Source organism: Moschus berezovskii, chromosome 10, assembly GCF_049115385.1.
Source record: "Moschus berezovskii isolate FMDL1 chromosome 10, NW_MosBer_1.0, whole genome shotgun sequence".
Taxonomy (NCBI): domain Eukaryota; kingdom Metazoa; phylum Chordata; class Mammalia; order Artiodactyla; family Moschidae; genus Moschus; species Moschus berezovskii.
Genome location: NC_142469.1, coordinates 94,579,069 through 94,603,849, shown reverse-complemented (window position 1 = coordinate 94,603,849; position 24,781 = coordinate 94,579,069). Strand labels below are relative to the sequence as shown.

Sequence of the window (24,781 nt, the reverse complement as noted above, 5' to 3'; positions counted from 1 at the left end):
AACAGATCAAGTGCTTAGAAGAGTACCCAGGACATGGCGCCATGCATGTGATAGCTAGTTTTATCATCACAACTATATTTTATTTTACAGTGAATAATTCAAAACAATTTTTAAACATAAGGTGAAGAATAAGTAATTTACTAGTTTCGGAGGCAGGGTAGTAATTTTTTACAATTTTTGTACTTATTTGCCAAGGCATACATTGGTGGCTAGTATTTTGATTTGTTCAATTTTACAGGAATGTATTATGACATTATATTAGAATTAGATTGCGACATGCCGAGGCCTATCAAGAAAGGACAAGTAACACCTTCTCCCTGGGGCGGAAGGCCTCATACCAGCAGCAGGAGAACAAAGCTTGACAGATAAGTTGGACCAGATTGTATATCAAGGCTTTAATGACAGCTCTGAGTTTCAGAGCTGACCTAAATCGGATATCAGGAGGTGAGTGAGGTGAGTGTTCATTTGTAATGCAATTTAGCAAACATTCATTCAGTTACCTACTATGCATTAGCGCTGTGCCAAGTGATACAAGGCTGGGCCCTAGAGTTTTTATGAACGTATCTGTGTGTACATTTTGTCTGCAGAGAAAGTCTCTAATGCTCATTGGATTCTCATGAGTATCTTGGTGTACAACAGAGGTTTCTAAAATATGGACTAGAAAATGAGAAGAAAAGTAAGCCAGCAATTAAAGTACTGTGTGCTGTGCTTAGTCATTCAGTCATGTCCAACTCTGTGACGCCATGGACTGTAGTCTACCACGTTCCTCTGCCCATGAGGATTCTCCAGGCTGGAGTGGGTTCCCATGCCCTCCTCCAGGGGATCTTCCCAACCCAGGGATCAAGCCCAGGTCTCCCTGCATTGCAGGTGGATTCTTTACCAGCTGAGCCACCAAGGAAGCCCAAGAATACTGGAATGAGTAGCCTATCCCTTCTCCAGGGGATCTTCCCAACCCAGGAATCGAACCAGGGTTTCTTGCATTGCAGGCAGATTCTTTACCAGCTGAGCTACCAGGGAAGCCCAAAATCCTGTGTGGTAATGGCTATCTCAGATGCATGGAAGGTGTGTATTAAGAGCTTTGCACGTAAAGACGGAGAGCAGCCGATTCTGCCTGCACTGGGGAGAGATGGGCCGGCAGTGTGCTGCAGGCACTGCACACACTCGGAGCGAAGCGTCTCTCTGAGAGGGACAGGTTCGTCTGGACGTTACCTGTCTGTGTTTTCTCATGAATATGCTGTAAGATTTAAGTATTTATTATTAACACCCTGCACTTATTCCAGAACACAACCATAAGTTCCAATGCCAATAGACATCCATTTTGATAGGGTTTAAATAATATCTCAGGAAAAACAAATGTCCTCTGGGGCCAAAGAAATGAAACGGGAGCAGGACTAAGAGGCCAGCCTTCTCATCACCCAGCCCTGTCTACCAGAGGAGAAACCCGCTTTACCCCACAAGACGATAAGCCCACTGCCTTTCCTCAGGCTTCTGTCACACCGGGTGTTGGATGGCTGGTGCCAGAAGTGGCCACTAAAGGACCACAGCTGACAGTCTGGGGCATAAGAACTTCTACTTTCTACACACCAAGGGCTAGAGTTGGCACCCCAGCCCCCCTCATGCTCAACCTGAAAAGAGTTCAGAGGGGAAACGAAATGCCTGTGAGGAGTGCAGTGTTTGTAAAGGGGAGCCAGCGACCAGTGTTCTAAATGACAAGGCTGAGGGGGGCTTCCTTTGTGGCTCAGCTGCTAAAGAATCTGCCTGCAATGCGGGAGACCTGGGTTCGATCCCTGGGTTGGGAAGATACCCTGGAGAAGGGAAAGGCTCCCCACTCCAGTATTCTGGTCTGGAGAATTCCATGGACTGTATAGTCCACGGGGTCACAAAGAGTCGGACACAACTGAGTGACTCTCACTTTCACTTTCTCTGCAATTGGCGAAGCCACGTGCCTCAACCAGAGAAAGCTCCTGTGCTGCGACAAAGACCCAGTACAGCTGAAAAGATTAAAAAAAAAACTAAAAAATTTTTAAATAAAAAATAAAATAGCAAGGCCTAGTCTGAAAAAATGGAGTGTTTTTAACTATGAAAATGACCGAGAAATTACTGAATTCATCCTAGATATAATGTAGGGTGACTGGTCCTCAACGGGGAAAATGGGCTCAACAAGGCATAGTTAGTTGCAGGTTCTAGAAAAAAATGAAACTTCACACGTGTCTATTCTAATACATTGAAGCCTCATGGGAAAGCCAGTTACACTGAATTCCAATCCACTTTCCCTGGAGTTAAGAAAGCCCGCAAAGTTACTAATGCCTAATGGATATTAAACCTGCACTAAATTTGTACTTTTATTGAGCATGTATTAAAACTAATCTGCTCAGCAAGATCATGTGGAAGATGAGATCATTATGGCAAGATGTCATTCACTTCATTCAAGATCCTGAGAATTTCACAGTCTTGTGTTCCAGATAGTAGAAAAGTACATCCTCAAAGTTTTGTTTGCCAATAATTATTTGGGTCAGAGCCTATTTGTTTATCAGACTTACTATGTGTCATTGCTGTTCTGCATGCTTACAAACACATCCAAATTTCATAATGAAATAGATAGTAGACTTATTTCCATTTTGCAGATGAGGAAACTGAGGCACAAAAAAGTTAATAAATAGTAGATCTCATATTTGAACCCAAGCACTCTGGCTTCCAAGGCCCTACTCTTACCCTCTATCTTATTTAATCCTGATACCAAGTTTTTAACATTATTTGGGGTGAAAAAAATAGAAGCTTAATGTGATGGTTATGTTAAGGTGCCAACTTGACTGGGACACAAGGAACCCTGATAGTTGGTTAAGCATTATTCTGGGTGTGTCAAAAGGATGTTTCTGGATGAGATTAACATGTGAATTGGCAGACTGAGTAAAGCCTATTAATCTTCCCAATGTGGGTGGCCTGGTCTAATCCGTTGAAGCCCTGAGTAGAAAAAACACAGGTGGAGTAAAGGATAATTTTCTCCTTCTGCCTGACTGGCTTTGAGGACATCAGTCTTCTCCTGCCCTTGGACTCAGACTTGGACTGGAACATACACCATCAGTTCCCTGATTCCCAGGCCTTTGGACTCAGACTAGAACAGCAGCATCAGCTCTGCTGGGCCTCCCGCTTGCTGAGTGCAAGTCTTGGGATTTCTCAGCCTTCATGATCACTTAAGCCAGTTATAGTAAGTCGGCTCAAGTAATTATGAGCCAATTATAAATAATAAATAAATTGTCTATTATAATAAATAATGTGCTAAAATGTGCTTAGTCTCTCAGTTGTGTCCAACTCTTTGTGACCTCATGGACTGTAGTCTGCCAGGCTCCTCTGTCCATGGGGATTCTCTAGGCAAGAATACTGGAGTGGGTTCCCATGCCCTCCTCCAGGGGATCTTCCCAACCCAGGGATCAAACCTAGGTTTCCTGCATTGCAGATGGATTCTTTACCAGCTGAGCCACCAGGGAAACCCAAGAACACTGGAGTGGGTAGGCCATCCCTTCTCCAAGGGAACTTCCCGACCCAGGAATTGAACCAAGGTCTCCTGCATTGCTGATGGATTCTTTACCAGCTGAGCTACCAGGGAAGCTCTATAATAAATGATATTATCTATTATATAGATTAATATAATAAGTCTCTTTCTCTCTGTGTTTCTGTTTCTGTCTGTCTTTGTCTTTCTCCATTGATTCTGTTTCTCCGGAGAATCCAGACTCATGCACTTAAAGACTGCAAGCGAACGCCCAAGGTCTTGCACTTGAAAAAACCAGAGCTGAGACATGAACTGAGATGCGATCCCAGCTGGCATCTCTAACACCTACCCAACATGTGTGCTCAAGGCAACACAGACATGAGGCCTGACTGCACGTCCATTATTTCTCCCACAGTTAAAACGAAACTTTTTAACACCTAAAACAAACCAGGAAATTGAATCTTAGTTATCTCACTTTAAAAAGCCAAACCAAACATGCTTGATTCTCCCCATTTTTGTACCTGAATTTCTTCAGGTCTGTGACCCATCGAGGCCCCATCCTCTTCAGGTAGTTTATTTCCTCTTCCTCCTCAATGATCTCCCGAATCTTATGCTTCACGTCCGGGTCCTTCACAACCACAAATGTCCAGGGCTCTGTGTGGGCCCCACTTGGGGCTGTTCCTGTCACACATTCAATTAACATTAGAAATTAAAACTGCAGGAAAATGTGAAACTGTTAGCTAAGAATTCCTGCAACTCATATTTGCTCAAGATAACATTGGATCACCCAGTGCACAAAGCCCCCAGCGGCGGCCTCTGGGGTCTTGTTGACATCCTGTTTTGTTCCGCATCCCTGTCAGGATCTTTGAACCAACTAACAGATCAAGGCCAGTAGTTCTGGGGCTATGGGAGTTTATCACTGCTTCTCTAATTATATGGGAGATGACATCCCTTGAAAATTGCACCATGACCAGTAAGGAAACTCAGGTGGGGAGCTCTGTCAGGCAAAATCCTCCAAAATCCATTATTCGTTTTGGTAAATATTTGTTTTGGTATTCTTGAAAAAGTGTCAAGTCATGAAGGTTATCAGAACTCAAAAAATTTAAACGGTGAAAAGCATTTAAAATTTTTTAATGGTAAAAAGCATTCTCCAGGGCTTCCCTGGTGGCTCAGTGGATAAGAATCCTCCTGGCATTGCAGAGGACATGGGTTTGATCCCTGGTCAGGGCAGATCCCACATATGAAGAAGCAACTAAACCCATGAGCCAAAACTATTGAGCCTGTGCTCGAGAGCCCAGGAACTGCAACTACTGAACACACGTGCCGAAGTACTGAAGCCCCTGCGCCTGGAGCCTGGGCTCCGCAAGAGAAGCCACCTCAGCAAGAAGCCTGGCGTCGTAACTAGAGGAAAGCACACAGCAACGAAGACCCAGCACAGCCACTAAATAAATTAATAGATTTTTTAAAGAGCATTCTCCGAAAGGCAACTGAACTATAAATTGTTTAGTGCCTCTATCACAGTTCTGAGGGTGGCACTGTGGGCTTGTGGTCCCGTGTGGATACATGAGAACTTCTTGGCCCAGGGCGCTCAGACACATAACAGTGTCTTTCAGCTCTCACAGGCTTTGGGAAACCTCAGACCACCCTTGGATCAGTCCCGGTATCCCTGACAAAACTTCATAGTGCATCGTGGGCTCAAGGAGCTTCTATTCTCTTTAAGATTTCAGCTAAGGAGCGAGCCAGGTTCTGGTCTGGATGTCATCTCTCTCTCCTGGAAATCGCTCACTGTTTCTGGAAGCAGACCACAGTGTGGGATATTTCAGAAGCAAGTATTTTTTTCTTCCTAGTGAGTCATTCAAGGGCATAAACTCTATAGAAGGGGTATCAAGCCTGACAACCTTCATGAGTTTACCATCCACCAGTCCCCGTGGTAGAAAGGGCATACTGAATTGTAAAATGCAAGTCAAATCTAACATAGAGCCCACATTTCTGAACAGAGAGATTCCAGTCCACTTTGTACATGTTGTCAGTTCACTAAATATTGGTGCCATTGAACACAAGAAATAGATTGCCCCCTAATGTTTTAAATTATGCCAAGCTTCTCTGAAGGTCATGTGCACACATATTTCAATACAGATATACACACAGAAGATATTTAGTGACTGCTCTTAGTTAGACAAAAGACTCACCAATCTAGTACATTTGTGTTCGTAACTGAAATAAAATGTTTCATTCTTACTTCCTTTTAATTCAGGCAATGGGTTTATAACAGTCATGCAATAATTTCTGAAAATTAAAGTCATTTTGTATAGGAATAAGAACCCAATCAGAGGAGATTCTCAAATAGGGGCCTTTCTTTTATATCTCCTTCCGCTTCTCTGTAATTCTCATCTCTTCTTCTAGGGAGATATTTATTACTTTACATTAAAAATGGGTTTACCTTGCCTCGATTTACTTTGTGAATTCACATGAAGTTTGCTAGTTCATTGGAACAGAGCATCATGGTGTGTAACACAAGAAATTTGGTCCCTAAAAGAGAAATATATAAATGTGAGTGTGTGTCTCTATGAGTGTGTGTCTGTGTGTGTGCGCGTTCATGGACGTATGCATGTGTTTTAAGGGAAGGGGAAAGGAAGAGGATGTTTTTTCTCTTCCAAGGTGTAATAATATGTTCAGAAATTTTCATTTTTCATAAAAGTTTATAATGTTGAATAATTTTAGAAGTTTTGAACTGTTGTCACATCTGCTCCCAAAAAGTCTGTAATAGTTAAAAGTTCATAGAAAATGGAAATCGTTATGTCCCTAGCAGTCAGTCAACATCTGGGTAAGACTGTAACCAAGAAGAACCCTTATGGGGCCTTTCTGGGATCAGCTTTTCCCATATCCTCTGCTTTATCTCCTCTTGAAGTACCTAGATAACAGTATCTGATACATTTCCAGAGTTGTTTTTATTTTTTTCCCTGACATCACTTTATTTTTTTTAAGTTTATTTTTTAATTGAAGGATAATTGCTTTACAGAATTTTGTTATTTTCTGTCAATACATCAGCATGAACCAGCCATAGGTACATATGTCCCCTCCTTCCCTCTTTAACCTCCCTCCCATCTCCCTCCCCATTGCACCCCTCTAGGCTGATACAGAGCCCCTGTTTGAGTTCCCTGAGACATAAAGCAAATTCCCATTGGCTATGTATTTTACACATGGTAATGTAAGTTTCCATGTTACTCTCTGATGTGAAACCCCCACCAAATGGAAGATGTTAACTATTTGACCCGATGAGCTCATCGCTCCAGGCCTCCCAAAGCCTAAGGTCTCATGAAGTTAACCCCTATGACACTACCCTGCGACATCACCATCAGCCAGTCAGAGACTTGTGCCTGAGCGGATCACATACCCTGCGACTCCTCTCCCTCGCCTGGTTTTTAGAAATGCTTTGAACTCAGGGGGCTTTTAGGGAATGAACCACCCCCTCCTTGCATGGCTCTTCAATAAATCTTTCTCTACTCCAAACTCCTACATTTTGGTGTGTTTGGCCTCACTGTGCATTGGGCATAGCAACTTGCACTAACAAGACTTTGCAGGTGAACCTATCACTCCAGGCTTTATGTGCTGTGTTTGAACTTCAACATTGCTCTACTGCTGTCACTTGCAGCAGACATTCTCAAAGACCCACTGCGCATGTACAGACCTGCTGCTTTGATGACATTATCAATGACCTCCATTGGGACTTGCTCGTTACTTATGAATCTAACAGACCGTCTCTTATTGAGAAGTTCGTAAAACTCCTGGGATTTCTTAACCATTTCCTTCTCTGGGTATCGGTTGTGGGAGAATGGGATGTGTTCCACCTCTTCCTCTGACTCTTGCCATTCATCAGCCTCTGCAAGTAGGAACAAGACAGCAAATTAAATGATCTCTTGGTTTTGAAAGGGAATGCCCCCTCTCCATCCCCATATGCTTCATTAACGTAAGAATTCTTTTGAGTTGACTATTTTTAGGAAACAGCAGACACAGGAGAAACTCTGAAAACCAGAGTAGAAGTCACCCTTTGGTAAGGAGAGTTTACATTTATAAAGGAATTCTCCATTTGGAAGTATCTTCCTTTCTGCACCAGGAAGAGAAGGATGATTCTAAATCACAATAAATTCTTGTCAATAGAGAAGGTGTGGCTGTAAATCTCTGTAACAACCTTACCCTTACCCTTATTCTGCTTTTTCTGATAACCTCTCATAACTGACTCTGCCCAGCCCCCAACACCTTTCTTTTGTCTTTATCTGAAAATGATATTTAAGGTGGTGGCTGGGGCCATTTCCCTGGCAGCTCAGCTGGTAAATAATCTGCCTGCAACGTAGGAGATCTGTGTTTAATTACTGGCTCGGGAAGATTCCCTGGAGAAGGGAACGGCAACCCTCTCCAGTATTCTTGCCTGGAGAATCCCATGGACAGAGGAGCCTGGCAGGCCACAGTCCATGGGGTCACAAAGAATTGGACATGACTGAGCGACTTTCACTGTCTTTCTAGAGCCATTTTAAAGGGGTTACTCAGTTTTCTTGGGTCTCTCCCATGTACACAAGAAATACACATATTGTTAAATTTCTGTTTGTTTTTCTCTTGTTAACCTGTATTTATTACGAAGAAGAGATGTCTCAGCCAAAAACCTAGAAGAACAGAGGGAAAATTATTTTTCCTCCTTTAGAGTCACAAGGTGACCACTAGGGAAAGGGAAATCAAGTTCTCAAAAACATCTATAAGGATATGAGCTCAAAAACATCATAAAAAAATGCAAAGTGTCTGAGAATCCTGAACCCTGATCTTGACTGTCCTTCAAACCCCAGACTGGTTACAAATCAAGAAAAAGAAAAGTTTTGCTTCCCCAAAGATGAGAAATATGAATTTCTGTTAATGGTGAACTAGCTTATTGAAGCTATCTCCCACCAGCTGAAAATTACTAAAGTGAAAATGAAGTCACTCAGTAGTGTCCATCTCTTTGTGACCCCATGGACTATAGCCTACCAGGCGTCTCCGTCCATGGGATTTTCCAGGCAAGAATACTGTCATGGGTTGCCATTTCCTTCTTCCGGAGATCTTCCCAACCCAGGGATTGAACCCAGGTCTCCCACACTGTAGGCAGACGCTTTACCATCTGAGCTACCAGGGAAGTCCAAAGTGTTAGTTGCTCAGCCGTGTCCGACCCTTTTGTGACCTTATCAACTGTAGCCCACCAGGCTATCTGTTCATGGAATTCTCCAGGCATGAATACTGGAGTGGGTAGTCATTTCCTTCTCTAGGATATCTTCCTGGCCCAGGGATGGAACCCAGGTCTCCTGCATTGCAGGCAGTTTCCTTACCACCTGAGTCACTAGGAATCATTGAAAATCACTAAGATCTTGGAAAAAAAAGTATTACTTTAAAGCCTATTGTAAAATCATTAAATTGCTAACAGCATAGTAAGACATACCCAGGTCAAAATTTAAGGGAAATTAGGAACCTGCAAAGGTAAGTAAGTGCAAAAGCTGCATTTGCTCTGTTAGTATCTGCCAATCCCTATGTATTTACATATGTTTATTTTTATATTTTCAGGGATCAAGAAAGACAGAAATCAAAGCCCAGACCCATGTACAATGGGAAGTCTAATAAGCTGGGACCCCAAGACTACATCCTTAGAAAAAGTAAGAAATGTAAATAAGTCAGCCCCCAAGGGGTTACAGCATTTTTGTGAGTCATGCCTCAAACTTGAACTTGGAACAATGTGGTCCTGCCTGAAAATAGCCCCACCACCCAGCAGAAGCAAATGCCAACATACAGATAATTTTAAGTACAATAGTCAGCAACCCACCAAAGCCAACCAGACATACACAAAACCAAAACACCTTGAGTAAAATATAGCAGAGCAGATTTTTAAAAATAGAATCAGACACCTGAAGTCTCCAAATATGGAATTGTCAGACTCAAAAGATAAAAAAACTTTGATGGCTAGGTTTAGAGGGAAAAAAAGACAAGCATTTATAAGTCTGTAGGGTACAGGTAAAAATGAAAAGCTACATGGAAAATAGTTTAAAATAGAGATTTTAGAACTGAAAAATAAAATAATAGAACTAAGAACTTGGTGGATGAGTTTAACAGCAGGTTAGACCTACCTAAAGAAAGAGTTAACGAACTGAAGATAACTCAGAAGAAAATATCTTGAATAGAGCAAGGAAAGACCAAAAGATGGAAGACATAAAAGAAAGATCAAGGAAAATAAAGCAGAATGCGAATGTCTATTATATGTCTGATGATAGTCACAGCAGGAGATGGGGAAGAGGATGTGGCAGAGGCAGTATTTGAAGGAGACTATTTGTTAAAAGGGCTTCCAGGGCGGCTCAGCAGAAAAAAAGCCATCTGCAATGCAGGAGACACAAGAAACTCAGGTTCAGTCCCTGGGTGTGGGAGATCCTCTGGAGGAGGGCATAGCAACCCAGTCCAGTGTTCTTGCCTGGAGAATCCCATGGACAGATGCATGCATCTGATTTAAAAACAAAAACAAAACAAAAACCTGATGAAAAATGCCTGATCTACAGATTTGAGAGGCCCAGTCAATCCCAGGTAGTAAAAGAGAAGGAAGTGGCAACCCACTCCAGTGTTCTTGCCTGGAGAATCCCAGGGATGGGGGAGCCTGGTGGGCTGCCGTCTATGGAGTCTCACAGAGTTGTACACGACTGAAGTGATGCAGCAGCAGCAGCAGCAATATAAGAGAAAAGAAGCCCACATCTTTTATAATCAAATATAAAATCTCAAAATCAGCCAGAGGAAAAAAAAGATTCCTTTAGGAAGAGGCCCAGGTGGCTTCATAAGGGAGTTAGTTCTACCAAACACTCAAAGAAGATGCATGTATGCATTCATACTGAGTCGCTTCAGTCGTGTCTGACTCTCCAGGCTCCTCCGTCCATGGGATTCTCCAGACAAGACTACTGGAATCGGTTGCCATGCCTTCCTCCAGGGGATCTTTCCAACCCAGGGATCGAACCCTTGTCTCTTATGTCTCCTGCATTGGCAGGCAGGATTTTTACCACTGGCACCAGCTGGGAAGCCTGAGTAATACTGGAGTGGGTTGCCATGCCCTCCTCCAGGGGCTCTTCCCGACCTAAGGATCGAACCCTCATTTCTTAGTTTCCTGCATTGGCAAGTAGGTTCTTTATCACAAAGAACAATTATTGCTAAATTTTCTCAAACTCTTACCAAGAATAGAAATAGAGGAAACATCATCCCCAACTCATTTTATGACACACACAACCTTGTTACCAAGTCTGACTAGGACATTAAAAGAAAGAAGGGCTACAAATTCAACTTCCTCATCAATATAGACACAAAGAATCCTGACCAAAATATTAGCAAACAGAATTCAACAATATATAAAAAACAATGCACTTTGACCAAGTTGGGATTATCCCAGGAATGCAAGTTAACAATGTTAGCAAAACCATGTTTGTTACATTCAAAAGCTAATAATCATTGTAATATGGAAGAAGTGTTTGATAAAATTAGGCATTCATCTCTTAGTAAATTGGAAGTATAAAGGAACTTTCTTAACCTGATAAAGTCTAGCTATGGGTAAAAAATGAAAACAAAACACCCCAGAACCAATTGCATAGTTAATGGTGAAACATTTAAACTCTTCCATCAGATATTGAAAATGAATTAATATTGCCTATTCTCACCAGAGTGTTAATTCAATTAAATTCAATTCAGTCACTCAGTCGTATTCGACTCTTTGTGACCCCATGAATCACAGCACACCAGGCCTCCCTGTCCATCACCAGCTCCCGGAGTTCACTCAAACTCATGTCCATTGAGTCGGTGATGCCATCCAGCCATCTCATCCTCTGTCATCCCCTTCTCCTCCTGCCCCCAATCCTTCCCAGCATCAGGGTCTTTTCCAGTGAGTCAACTCTTCTCATGAAGTTCAGAGTATTAATTATGAAAGACTAATTTTTGAAGCTTTTAGGAAAGAATGTTCGAGACTATCTTCATGACTTTGTAGAGAAGGAGAGTTTCTTAAACAAGAGACAAAAATATTAACCATAAGAAAAAAATCTGTTCTGCTTACCTACACTAAATTTATCTTTACACCTGCCTGCTTCTACCATGTTTTTCTGGTTTCCTTCACTTCCGTCCTGTTCAGAGAGCTGTGAAAATCCATTATGTATAGTTCAAGATCGTACAAAAGATGAAGATGCAATGGAGGATTCAATAGGTGGAGCTGAAAATGGTAAAATGAAAAAAATGAACTCACAGATACGGTAGAAGATAAAAAGGAAGATACATCTGGTGAACTAGAAGGCTCACCAAGGGTGGACCCCATGCCCTCATTTTAGAAGGTTTTCCAGTCAATAACACTGTGAAGTTCCTGGTAGGCTTTTCAAACAAAAGAGTTCAGAAGACCTTATTGCTGAATTCCCAGATGCTTCATTCCAACATTCTTGAAATTGTTGGTTATATATCCAAAATATCACAGTTCTACTTCTGAACATGTGAGTTTCTTCATTCCTTTCAAAACCATAACTAAATAATATTTTTGGTCTGAATTACAAAGATTCAAATGTGAACTACAAAGATTCCAACTGAAAGAAATTCCAAGATGTTGTCTTCAAAAGTTAAAGACTATAAAAAATAGGAATGCTTTGAATGTAGAATATATTTATATATTATATATATTTATACATAATAATATAATTATTATTATAATATATAATAATAATATAATAATTATTATATATATAATTAGGCATTCATCTCTTAGTAAATTGGGAGTAGAAAGGAACTTTCTTAACCTGATAAAGTCTGACTATGGGGAAAAAATGAAAACAAAACACCCCAGAACCAACTACATAGTTAATGGTGAAACATTTAAACTCTTTCATCAGATATTGAAAATGAATGAATATTGCCTGTTCTCACCAGAGTTTTAATTATGAAAGACTAATTTTTGAAGATTTTTAGAAAATAATTAAGAGACTATCTTAACGACTTTGTGGAGAAGAAGAATTTCTTAAATAAGACACAAAAATATTAACCATAAGGAAAAAATCTGTTCTACTCACCTACACTAAATTTATCTTTACACCTGCCTGCTTCTACCATGTTCTACTATATATATATATATATATATATATATTCTACATGTATACATATGCTTAACTTGAGTTAGTCTTGGACTTCTGGTTATTGTTGGGCTTCAGCACTAGAATCTCGGAGACAGAAGATGCCAAGAAGAGACCAGTACAGAAAGTGGACTTCAGTACATCAGATCAGAATAAATTGATGTGAGTTGGACTTTTCAGGGAAATTTAAATCAGATAAATAAGGCTTCACCAAGAAGGCTGCCAAGGAAATAGACACTGAAAATATCAGTGAAATCTAATGAGTAGACACTTCTTTTATACGAAGGTTAAAGTCTTTCCTAAACCTGATCTGATATTTTTCAGCCTGATGGAGATTGATGCAGAGAAGCCACATAACCAATAGAAGGCAACTCCTACTTAGATAACAGCAGGTAATCAGAATCCACTATGATCAAGTTCCCAAAAATGCTCAGCACTTACTTTCATTAAAGTAACCGATTTAGATCGTTTTGAACCACAAAATGTATCTGTGTGCATGTGCGTGGCTTACCTGAATCATTACTGCCTAAACTGTATCTTTAGAAAACTGAATATAATGCTATCATACATATTCCTCATTTACAACCCAAAACCCAATGAATATTTACTGATAAGACATATTATATCCCATGCTTTCAGTTGTGTGACAGGAAACAGTTATGACTTTCTTCCTTGAGTAGATATAAATCCATTCTGATGCAATGGATTAACTGATGTTGGGGCTATGATTATATTGTGGTTGTTGTGACATTTACTAAAGGGTTCTCACTTCCAGTAATGGTTATTTACATAATTTAAACCAACTCTCTAAAGTAAAAAGAGCTAAAATGCTTGGTAAAATATAATTTAGAACATTTTCTTCTACATATTAATGAGCTAATCTGTAATTTCCCTGGTGGCTCAGTGGTAAAGAATCTGCCTGCAATGCAGGAGACTTGGGTTCAACCCCTGGGTTGAGACAATCACCTGGAGAAAGAAATGGCAACCCACTCCAGCATTCCTGCCTGGAAATCCCATGGACAGAGAAGCCTGACAGGCTATGGTCCACGTGTTGCAAAGGGTTGGACACCACTGAGCAACTAAACGACCACCACCAATCTGTGACTATAGGACATCATAGTTAAAAATCTAGGTGAAGGCTAGTACCAGTAGAGGTAGACCAGCAATCCAATGACCAGAAAGTATTTTCCAGATGCCAAGAAACAGCCACGAGGCTGAGTTCAGACAAAGATGGTGGCAAAAGTCCAAACCCCAGGGCTACCCAGGGCTTGAAGGTTTATGTTCCAATGGTAAGACTAAACTGTAAGTAATCCAGCCCTGGTGCCTTAAAGCCTAAGGTAATATCCTGTGAGTGATCTGAAGAAACATAAGACTTGACCTCAGATTAAAGTTGTCCCAGTGTTAGAATGTTGCTCAACTTGTAGGTGCAAATGTGACTATTTCCTGGAGTAAGTGGCAATATCTTGTTGCTGTTTAGTTGCTAAGTCATGTCTGACTCCTTTGGGATCCCATGAACTGTAGCCTATCAGGCTCCTCAGTCCATGGGATTTCCCAGGCAAGACTATTGAAATGGGTTTCCATTTCTTTCTCTAGGGGATCTTCCTGATCCAGGATTAGAATCACTGTCCCCTGCTTGGCAGGTGGATTCTTTACCACTGAGGAAAAGCCTAACTGTATCACCTGGGAAGCCCTAACTATATCTTAGGCCTCAAAAAAAATTATGAGTAATTTTCCAAAAGAATAACCAGTGTACAATAAAAAATAACAGCATGTTCAAGAAAATAAGAAGTCATGAATAATAACCATAGAAACCACCGGCATCAGAAATAGACCTACAAAGACTTGAGATATTGGAATTATCAGACAGATCATGAAGCCGTTTCAAACTGAGACTAATATGTAGCATGTTTACAAGAAGCACCTTTGGGAACAAAACTTGTGGAAAGGAGAGGGAAGAAACATGATTGGACAGAAGACATCATACTTCAATGTAAGCCTTGGATGATGGCTTAGCCAACAATAGGGCTTCTTTGGAAGGAAAATAGCCCATAAGAGTTGTCCCCAACTAGGCCCAAATGACTGGGCCTTTATACCCCTAAGCCAATGAGTCATTGCATATAAACCACCCTGGGAAAGGCAGAATCTTGGGCAAAACAAAGGTAAACCCTGGAATATACAGACAGTTGAAGGCTATTTGTTTACAACACTCCCAATAGAAGGAGCAACAAGTCTTTCCTTGAAGGGTGATCCAGGTGATACATTTCCATGCCCATCACACTCTAATTCAGCGATCCCATGCATACCTCAGAGAAAGTCATGCATGTATATCCTGGAAATAAGTATTAAAATGTTCTTAAAGGCATAGTTTATCATTGTCCTGAACTGGAAATAGCCCAGATCTTCATCAACAGTAAAATAAATAAATTGTGATATACTCATGAAATGGAGAAGGCAATGGCAAGCCACTCCAGTACTCTTGCCTAGAAAATCCCATGGATGGAAGAGCCTGGTAGGCTGCAGTCTGTGGGGTCGCTAAGGGTCGGACAAGACTGAGCGACTTCACTTTCACTTTTCACTTTCACACATTGGAGAAGGAAATGGCAACCCACTCCAGTGTTCTTGCCTGGAGAATCCCAGGGACAGGGGAGCCTGGTGGGCTTCCGTCTATGGGGTCACACAGAGTTGGACACGACTGAAGTGACTTAGCAGCAGCAGCAGAAGCATGAAACAGAATACTATACAGCAGCAAAAATGAATGAACTGCAGTCACATGCCTAACCTGAATGAATTTTACAAATAAAATACTAAGCAAAAGAACAAAGTCAAAAGAATATAAGCAATAGAACTCTACTGTTTAGGGCATATTTAGGTGATATATCTATAAAGAAAAACACAGAAGTAATTCCCATAAAATTAAAAATAATAGTTATGTCTGTGGGGTGAAGAGGTGTGACTGGGAGTATATAGATTTATGGAGTACTAGAAATTTATACTTTTTGATCTAAGTGATAATTATATGGATTTTTGCTTTCAAATTATTTGTTAAGCCATTCATCTATGTTTTATATACTTTCCCAGCCAGCATATTACATATCATAGGCTTCTCTGGTGGCTCAGGATAAAGAACCCACCTGCAATGCAGCAGATATGGGTTCGATCCCTGTGTCCATGAGGTTGCAAAGAGTTCAACATGACTTAATGACTAAACCAACCTCTATCTTACATTTCACAATTAAGGGATTTGTGTGTGTGTGTGTGTTTTAGTAAGAAAGCCATAGAAATGAATTACGCAAAAAACCCCAAGGGTAGATCAACTGAACACAACTGTTAAGACACTTCACGGTCTCTTAAGTGAGACAGAAGGATGAGAGCTGAACCATCTGGGGAAGGTGGGGCAACAGTAGGAGATGGAATGAACAGATACAGTTAATTTGTCCTAAACATGCAGTAATCCTTCATGGAGCCAGAACTACACCTTAGGTTTCTTAACTCCTAAATCAGTGTTCCTCCCTTCCTGCCCACCGAGTACAGAGGTTTTGCTTTCTGAGGCACGTTTCAGTTACTCAGGGTCAACTGTGTTCTGAATATATTAAGTGGAAAATTCAAGAAATAAGCAATTTATACCAGTAGTCATGTATGGCTGTGAGAGTTGAACTATAAAGAAGGCTGAATGCCAAAGAATTTGTGCTTTTGAACTGTGGTGTTGAAGAAGACTCTTGAGAGTCCCTTGAACTGCAAGAAGATCCACCCAGTCCATCCTAAAGGAAATCGGTCCTGAATATTCATTGGAAGGACTGATGCTGAAACTGAAACTCCAATACTTTGGCCACCTGATGCAAACAACTGACTCATTGGAAAAGATCTTGATGCTGGGAAAGATTGAAGGCGGGAGGAGAACGGGATGACAGAGAATGAGATGGTTGGATTGCATCACCAACTTGCTGGACGTGAGTTTGAGTAAGCTACAGGAGTTGGTGGTGGACAGGGAAGCCTTGCATGCTGCAGTCCATGGGTTCGCAAAGAGTGGGACACGACTGAGCAACTGAACTGAACTCAAGTTTTAAATTATGCACCATTCTGAGCAAGATGATGAAATTTCATGCCTGTCCTGCTCCATCCCCCTACCCACATGAATCATCCTTTTGTCCATATAGCCACCTAATTAGACACTTCCAGGAGTTGGTGATGGACAGGGAGGCCTGGCGTGCTGTGATTCATGGGGTCGCGGAGAGTCGGACACGACTGAGTGACTGAACTGAACTGAACTGAGCCTTTTAAGGCTTACTTGGTGACTCAAATGGTAAAGAATCTGCCTGGAGTGCAGGAGACTTGAGTTCGATCCCTAGGTTGGGAAGATCCCCCAGAGGAAGGTATGGAAACCCACTCCAGTATTCTTGCCTGGAGAATCCCCATGGACAGAGGAGCCTGGTGGACCCCTGACAGAGGAGCCTGGTGTGTCCCAGTCCATGGAGTTGCAAAGAGACGGACACTACTGAGCGAGTGAGCACAGCAGTTATCAGGTCAACTGCTGGGGTGCTGCTTGTTCTCAAGTAACCCCGATTTTATTTCATAATGACCTCAAAGCACATGAGTAATGATGCTGGCAATTCAGATATTCTCTTACTGTGTCTAATTTAAACTTTACCATAGGCATGTATGTATAGGAAAAGCTTAGGATATGTGGGGTCAGTACTACCTGTGGTTCCAGGTATCCACTTGGGGTCTTGGATGGTTTCCCCTCAGGATTAGGGGGGACTGAAGTCAATGTCCAGGAGGTGAGATGTAGCTTAGGGAGCTCTCAGATAAAGATGAGAATGACAATCGAAACAGAGGGAAGAGAGCAAGAAGATCCAGGGCCTGGCCCTGAGGGTCTGGGGCATTCCAGATGGAATTCAGGTAGAAGAGAGTCCTCTGCCCCTGGGAGCACCCACACATTTCACTCCTGGGTATGTGAGGATGGGGAGAAGAAGGCAAGAGGGCGAAAAGGGGATTTGGGGGAGACCGAGAACGCCAACTACAGTACTAGTAGGGATCATGGTAGCTCATTGCTGGTAGTGAGAAACTTCTTACACTTTACTAGCTGGGGGCAGTGGGAGCCCACACCATACACATTTAATGAGATGGGCCAGTTACTAAATCCAAAGGCACTAGATGTGATGTGGGAGTGGCCACTAACACCTACCAGCTTTCTAGCGTTCCACCCTGAACCAAACCCAGATGTCATCAGATCAACTTTATCAAATGCATCGGCAGACTTTCGACACCAGTGCTACTCCCCCACCATGTGTCACAAAGGCCAGCCTCCTCTGTCGTGAGTCAGTGGTAAATGAGACAATGCATGAAAGGCCTCCTTAACTTCAGGTCCATCCTCCATTTGCAGAAACTAAAGGCAGCCGAGGGGCATGACTCGGCAGTTTCTGCAGCCACTGAAGTCCAGGGTAGGTGCTCCTACTCTGGCAGAATGAAGGGGCTGCCTCTCGGCCTTATCAGCACAGACTTGTCTCTGAGTGGGGCAGACACACGGCCCCAACCACGGCTAGGTTGGATTGTCCTGAAGGGCTTTCTGAGCAGAACACAGGGGAGCTGCTGTTCCTGGAGCCTCTCCCAGGACAGAAAGTCTACACTCGACCTGGGGAAAGGGGTCAGCTGAGCCAGACGGAGAGAAGCTCTGAGGGACTGCAGGGCACTGAACCAATGCAAAAGGTACAGTTCTCTACTTCCTCTTGAACGCCTAACCACTCCCCCACGCCCCCACCCCCAGGGAATGTGGCCTCATCAAAGGAGAGGCAAGAGCCTCCGTCCTGTGGCTTTTCTGCCTCCAGCCCAGACCAGCCAAGCCACTCTGGTGGATTCATTCAAGTGGTGGAGCCCACATATTCCAAAATAAATGCACACCGCTGTGGTCTGCTTTTAACAGAAGTCCTGTGCTGTCACACATGAAGTTTGCTACTGACACCAAAACCAACTCGCCTTGTATCGTGGCTTGAATGCCAAGGAGCCAAATTGCTCCCTAATTAGGTTTAATGGCCAAGTAATTCTAGGTCATGTCTATCCTTTAATGTTTAACTTGGAGGCATTTTCCTGGCTGCATCTCTATGGGAACTGCTTTTGTGTTTTTGCAGTTCCACTTCCAAATCTTGGCAAACAGGCCAAATGTTTTCCGCTATGAAACGGCAAGGCCAATTTGTGTCACATCATCCTTGTTCCCTCCCTGCAATTTTGGAGGAGCCTTGAGCAACCATGTTAATAAGGCTCTAGGTGACGCCGCCCTTGCAGTTGACAATGGGAACAACTTTGGGGTTCAGCACTGGCCCAGGGAACTTCTCCTTTCCACTTCCTCAGCCATCACTTTCCTTTCTGGTTGGGCCTCTCAGCCATTTGTTGCAGTGTAAACTGACTCACTAGTAACAACAAGGGTGGGTGGGGGTTGGGGAGTCTGGGGGTGTTCAGCTTGAAAGAGCTGGAATGAAGCAATGCTATCCCAGGTGAAGTGGACAGAACTTGTTTTCTGAGCCCCTCCACCTGTTCTGGTGTCCCCAGTGTCCTGTGCTGACCTTCACTCTCCTCAGAAGCACCCACCCAGATTTGATCCCAAGGATGACATCTCCATCAAATCCTTTCCTGTCCCTAATCTTCTCTCATCTGAATTCGAATTTACCTCTCCTTTGTCCTAAGACCATAATGTCTTACAGGAGTCCTGGTAAACCAGCCTTTTAAAATCAGTCATGCAGAAGCATGCATGGGTGTCAAAAGATGATGAAATGCAAAGATGAAGATGACTTCCTTGCTTCCTATAGCAGAGGAAAGCCAGGCGGGTCATGAGTGCTGCTCTTTTATAGCATTTTTGTCAGTGGTGTGCTGGTAAACCAGCTCTCTGAGAGTAGGGAGAAAAAAAGCACTGAATTATAGCACTGGCCAACTTCCAGTGCTATAATATAGTCAGCTCTCCCATCATGGCCTGACTTCAAGCTACTAGCAAGTGAACAAATGGTCCATTAATTTTCTGAACCTCTAAGACCTCCTCAGGCTAGTTCTTGCACACCACCTGGTTGGAAAACATGGAGTTCAGGCATTGGTTGGCTTCCAAGTATGTAAGAGGGTTGGATATCACCTATAGGAACAGTGTTACTTGGTTGAGACTGTTGTTGATTAGTTGGCATGCAGAGGAGCTGGTACTGGAATGAATCCATCTCTAATTGGTTGACTTGTTAAGCTTTTACTGAAATGAGCTGTCATAGATCCAATGAACAGGTTTGAAACAGCTGCATATGGGTACATAAAAATCTATCTATTCCTAAGTCTAAGGAACATTTTTATACTCAGGTGTTGAACACATTAGATAAAAATTTTGGCAAAACCTTTATTAGCAGTGACTGGGACAATGAAAATTCAGTTAGAATGCTAGCTTTTAGATGGCTAGCGAAGCCAAGTAAAGAAAATCCCCACTAATGTTAAAATGGACACATCTTAATGTGTTTCCTGTCTTTTCCTCCTATTTCCAGTTCCATGAGTTTTCATGAATCGGGGACTGACTAGAGGATTTTTGTGTGGTATTTTCAGTTCTTTTTGGGGAAACAATCTGAGGTTTTCTGTTTGAGATTAAATATGGGTCATTTCTCTTCCTCAGACCCCTGCCACAGATAAAGAGGAACAGAAACTCATCATCAGGACACCACGCCTGACTGGTGCCCAGACAAAGTCTGCGTCTGACATCTCATGAGTCCTCTCTGTGTCCCGCTCCCACCGCTCCTCCCCTTGCCCCCTACCCCACAAAGGCTGATTCCCCATCTGTGAATGCGGAACAGGAACCTTGTGAGTCAGCGCTGGCAGAGGTTGGATTGGTGCTTTTTTTCCTCAACTCACACTAGAATGGCCTGCAATATTTATTTTACTGTTTTGTCTCTGTTAATTTTCAAAATGGCTTGCCCCTGGTCTCTGTTCACTGTTATGAAGCCATCTTGTGTTTCCTTGGCAATGGCAGCCTTCTCCTCTCCAATTATACCTCCATTGGAGCCACAGTACTGGCAGCGTATCCTCTGTTAGACTGTGTCCACCCACCCAGTGGTTAAGAGCAGGGACTTGGGTGCCAGAGGAGACTGAGTTTAAACATTAGCCCTACCTACCACCTGTGTGCCTGTGTGACCTCAGTAAGTATCTCTCATGTGGACAACAAAATTCCCAACAAGAGACTGTGAACTCTACACTCAGGGAAAATTTGCTCATGGCTGCTGAGGGGGCCGCTACATGTTCCCTTTATTCCTCCTTGTAAAGAATAGAGGATGAGAAGTGAATCAACAGGCAGAGAAACAGAAAGCGGCCGCACAGCTCTGGTGTCTGGTCCCCACATCAGGCGCAGGTCCCTGGTCCCAGATCCCTGGTTCCCTAACAGCCACATAGATCCCTCTGTATCCCTTCAACCCTTGGGTCTTCAAAGCCAGTGGGCTTTTCTCAATGCACACACTACTTCTAATCTCTCGGGGAACGTTTAACTCTGTGGGCCATCTCCTGCCCGCTCTGTTCTGGGTCATTCTTTGGAAAAGCCTGGAAAAACCTTCTTTGTAGATCTGGAACTCTGGAACCAGCCCCCACTGGGTCCTGGCTCCACCACTAGCTGCTTGGACAAATGATTTAGATGATCTGAGTACAGCTTCCTTATCTGTAATATGGGGACGATAATAGTGCCTGCTCCCCGTATTGTTTTGCTTCACTCTATGTAAAAATGACATTGGATACAGAAAATACCTGGGAGGGCTTGTTATGACTACTAACCTGGCCTTTCTTCCCTACACCTTTTCTTCCAAGTCCATTCCTCCCAGGCAGTTTCTCTCATCTGAATGGGCTCCCTACCAAGTTCTCTCCTCAGCCTTCTCTTTAGCAATACACCCTAGTGAATTCATTTGTTTTCCAAGTTCCAAGTATCACCTTAAGCTTCTGTTGCTGCTGCTGCTAAGTCGCTTCAGTCGTGTCCGACTCTGTGCGACCCCTTAGACGGCAGCTAGTGACCCTCCAGTCAGTGTCTGTGGCCTGGATCTCTCACCGAGAAACCTCCCTGTCTTTCTGCTTCAATGTGCCACTGTTCATTCAAGCCCAACACGCCCTGCACTACACTCAACAGCTTCCCCTTTAAACCGGGCCCCTCCCCTCACCCGCATATGACAGTGTTGCTCTGATTCTTCCAGTTTCCAAATCACTGCCCTCTCCTTCCTCTCCCAACATCTACTTATTGCCAGAGCCCATTGTTCTTCCTTGACTGTCCCTCGGATCCACCTCTTGCATCGCGCTGTCCCCACCGCCCAGCCCATTGTTACCAGCGCAGATCCTTACCCAGCTTCAGACTGGATCTCCCCTCATTCAGGGAAGTGCTTCTCAGCTGGCATAGTTGGCATCCAAGGAGGAGAGTAAGAGACAGCCCTGCTAGGAGACTGCCTGGGCTTGGACCCTGTGTGGTATATTCAGTGTACATGGTATGGTCAGTGGTACATGGCTCCCAGCATGGAGTGCCAGCTGTGTACACCACTCCCCCAAATCCTAAGGTTAGGACAATTCAGAACAAACACACACACTTGCACACACATGCACACATGTACTTCCAGGTGGCCTCTTTTGGAGGGAGGATGGAGCTTTATTTTTGGTGGGGGGCTCCAAAATCACTGCAGATGGTGACTGCAGCCATGAAATTAAAAGATGCTTGCTCTTTGGAAGAAAAGTTATGACCAACCTAGACAGCATATTAAAAAGCAGAGACATTACTTTGCCAACAAAGGTCCGTCTAGTCAAAGCTGTGTTTTTTCCAGTGGTCATGTATTGATGTGAGAATTGATTATAAAGAAAGCTGTGCACCAAAGAATTGATGCTTTTGAACTGTGGTGTTGGAGAAGACTCTTGACAGTCCCTTGGACTGCAAGGAGATCCAACCAGTCCATCTTAAAGGAAATCAGTCCTAAATATTCATTGGAAGGACTGATGTTGAAGCTGAAACTCCAATATTTTGGCCACCTGATGTGAAGAACTGACTCACTGGAAAAGACCCTGATGCTGGGAAAGATTGAAGGCGGGAGGAGAAGGGGTCAACAGAGGATGAGATGGTTGGATGGCATCACCGACTCAATGGACATGAGTTTGACTGAACTCCGAGAGTAGGTGATGGACAGGGAGGCCTGGCGTGCTGCAGTCAATGGAGTCACAAAGAGTCGGACACGACTGAGCGACTGAACTGAACTGATGTCATTACTACCCCAGCTGAGAGTCACTGAGCCTCTTCCAAATCAAATCCAGCCCACAGAACCACCTCAGACCCACCCCAAACACAGATCACTCAGAGCTCCCCAAAACCTCTCCCTGCCTGCCTGCCTCCTTCATCTCCTTGTCTCTCTCGGGTCAACCATGCCCCCGCCCATCCTCAACATCCCATTTCATTTTTGCCCCTTCCCTGGTCAGCATAGTCCTTCCATCTTCTTAGCATCTTTCCTAGCGGTTCTGTATTCAGGCTCCTTCTGTTCCTCTTAACCTCCTCACCCTTACTATTCATATCCTAGTAATCCTCCAGACCTGGTTCAGCCTTTCTGTAACTGCCTTGCCAAGATCCTGAGCCTTCTCAAAACACCTTATAATCAGTTCCGCCTGTCTCTTTTTTACTCTCTTTCAGCTGTCCATTCATTGCCTTGTCTACTGCATCAGACACTCAGCTTTGAGGACCACAGCCACTCTTGTCTGTAACCCACAGGGCTGCTATAATGAGTAGTAGTGAGTTCCTACACAGGTGCCCTTCTTTTTATTTCAAAATTTTGATCAAAACCTGACTTCTTAACTCATGGCCACACCAGCCTGTGATGTGCCCCCTGAAGAAAGACTTTAGCAGCCAGTCAGGACAGGAGCTTGGAAAGCCAGCCCTTCAACAGTTTTTTACTGACCATCCAGCTTTTTACTTGGTCACAGCAAATGACAACTGATACCCAAGAGAAATGTCTCCATCACACACTAATTTGTTTGCATGAAAGAAGCTGATGATGAAACTGACCTGCCTGCACTTATTTCTCTCCATAAGCCCCATAGCCACTTGCCTTCATCGTGAAAATACAGGCGGTGGAAACTGAGCAGCAGAGCCAGCGTCTTTACCTGCTTCCTCCTGGTGGACATCGGTGCTGTCTTTCAAGTCTTCATGCACCCAGGGAGGAGCCTCAGCCCTAGGCTCCCCCTTCCTTCTCTGAGGGCCTCCATCAGCATTTTTAAAGATCCACACCATCAAAATGCAGATGACTGCTACCAAGACTGGAGTCAGAAGAAACATGGCAGTGAGACTGATCCTGAAGGGTGTCCATACCGCCCAGGCTGGGGTTTAAACAAACAGGAATAGGAGAGGGGGACGCTGGGAGATGAGTGACCAGAGGGAGGGGTTTGCTCGGGGAAGGAACCTGCTGACTCCACGAGGACTTTGCCAAGGAGCAAAGATCGCAGCTGTGTGCATCAGGGTGTGTTGTGGGCCTGGCGATGCACGGGTGAGTGCACTTTTTTAAACTCTGCGCTCAATCAATATATTCTTAGACAATCATTGCCAGGATTTGAGGATATACTTTAAAGCACTAGATCTTGCCAGCCATGGTAGAAGGTATTTCATCTTTCTCCTGTAGATTTTCTCTGAGAACAATGTGTCTTCGACTGGCCCGATGCTAGGAGTCGCTTAGTGTCGGCCCCTTCTCAGCCCCTTTTGAGCGGTTCCCAAATCTGGGATGTTTTCCTGTGGTTTTAGAGACTGGGCAAAGGACTGGCTATCTCAGGCCTCTCGTGCACATTTTGCCTCATATATATCTATTTTTTTTGAATTCTTTTCAACCAGCGTGTACTAATTTTTACTATTTCTACTTTTTTATTGTGATAAAATATAATAATATAAACTTTACTATCCTAGCTCTTTTTAAGGCTCCAGTTCAATGACATCAAGTGCATTCACAGTGTTGTAAACCCACCACCACTCTTCCAAAAACTGCTTCATCATCTCAAACAGGAGCCCTCTAACTGTGAAGCACTAACGCCCCACTTTCTCTTCCCACAGGCCCTGGTAACCTCAAACACACTTCCTACCTTATGATTCTGACTATCCTAGGAACCTTCTGTAAGTGGACTCATGCAGCATTTGTCTTTTTGTGAATGGCTTGTT

General features: G+C 43.4%; 1 protein-coding gene across 1 annotated transcript in view; it reads right to left on the bottom strand.

The window, feature by feature from the left end:
- The window catches only part of IYD (iodotyrosine deiodinase), a 35,326-nt gene extending 10,870 nt beyond the window's left edge, over window positions 1-24,456 (bottom strand). The window contains exons 1-3 of the mRNA XM_055433693.2: window positions 23,743-24,456; window positions 7,176-7,367; window positions 4,009-4,168 (exon numbers count right to left, since the gene is read on the bottom strand). Of these exons, the coding sequence (XP_055289668.2) occupies window positions 4,009-4,168; window positions 7,176-7,367; window positions 23,743-23,914 (524 nt within the window). The 5' untranslated portion in view covers window positions 23,915-24,456. The remainder of the gene's footprint in view (window positions 1-4,008; window positions 4,169-7,175; window positions 7,368-23,742) is intronic.
- Between the last annotated feature and the right edge of the window lie 325 nt (window positions 24,457-24,781).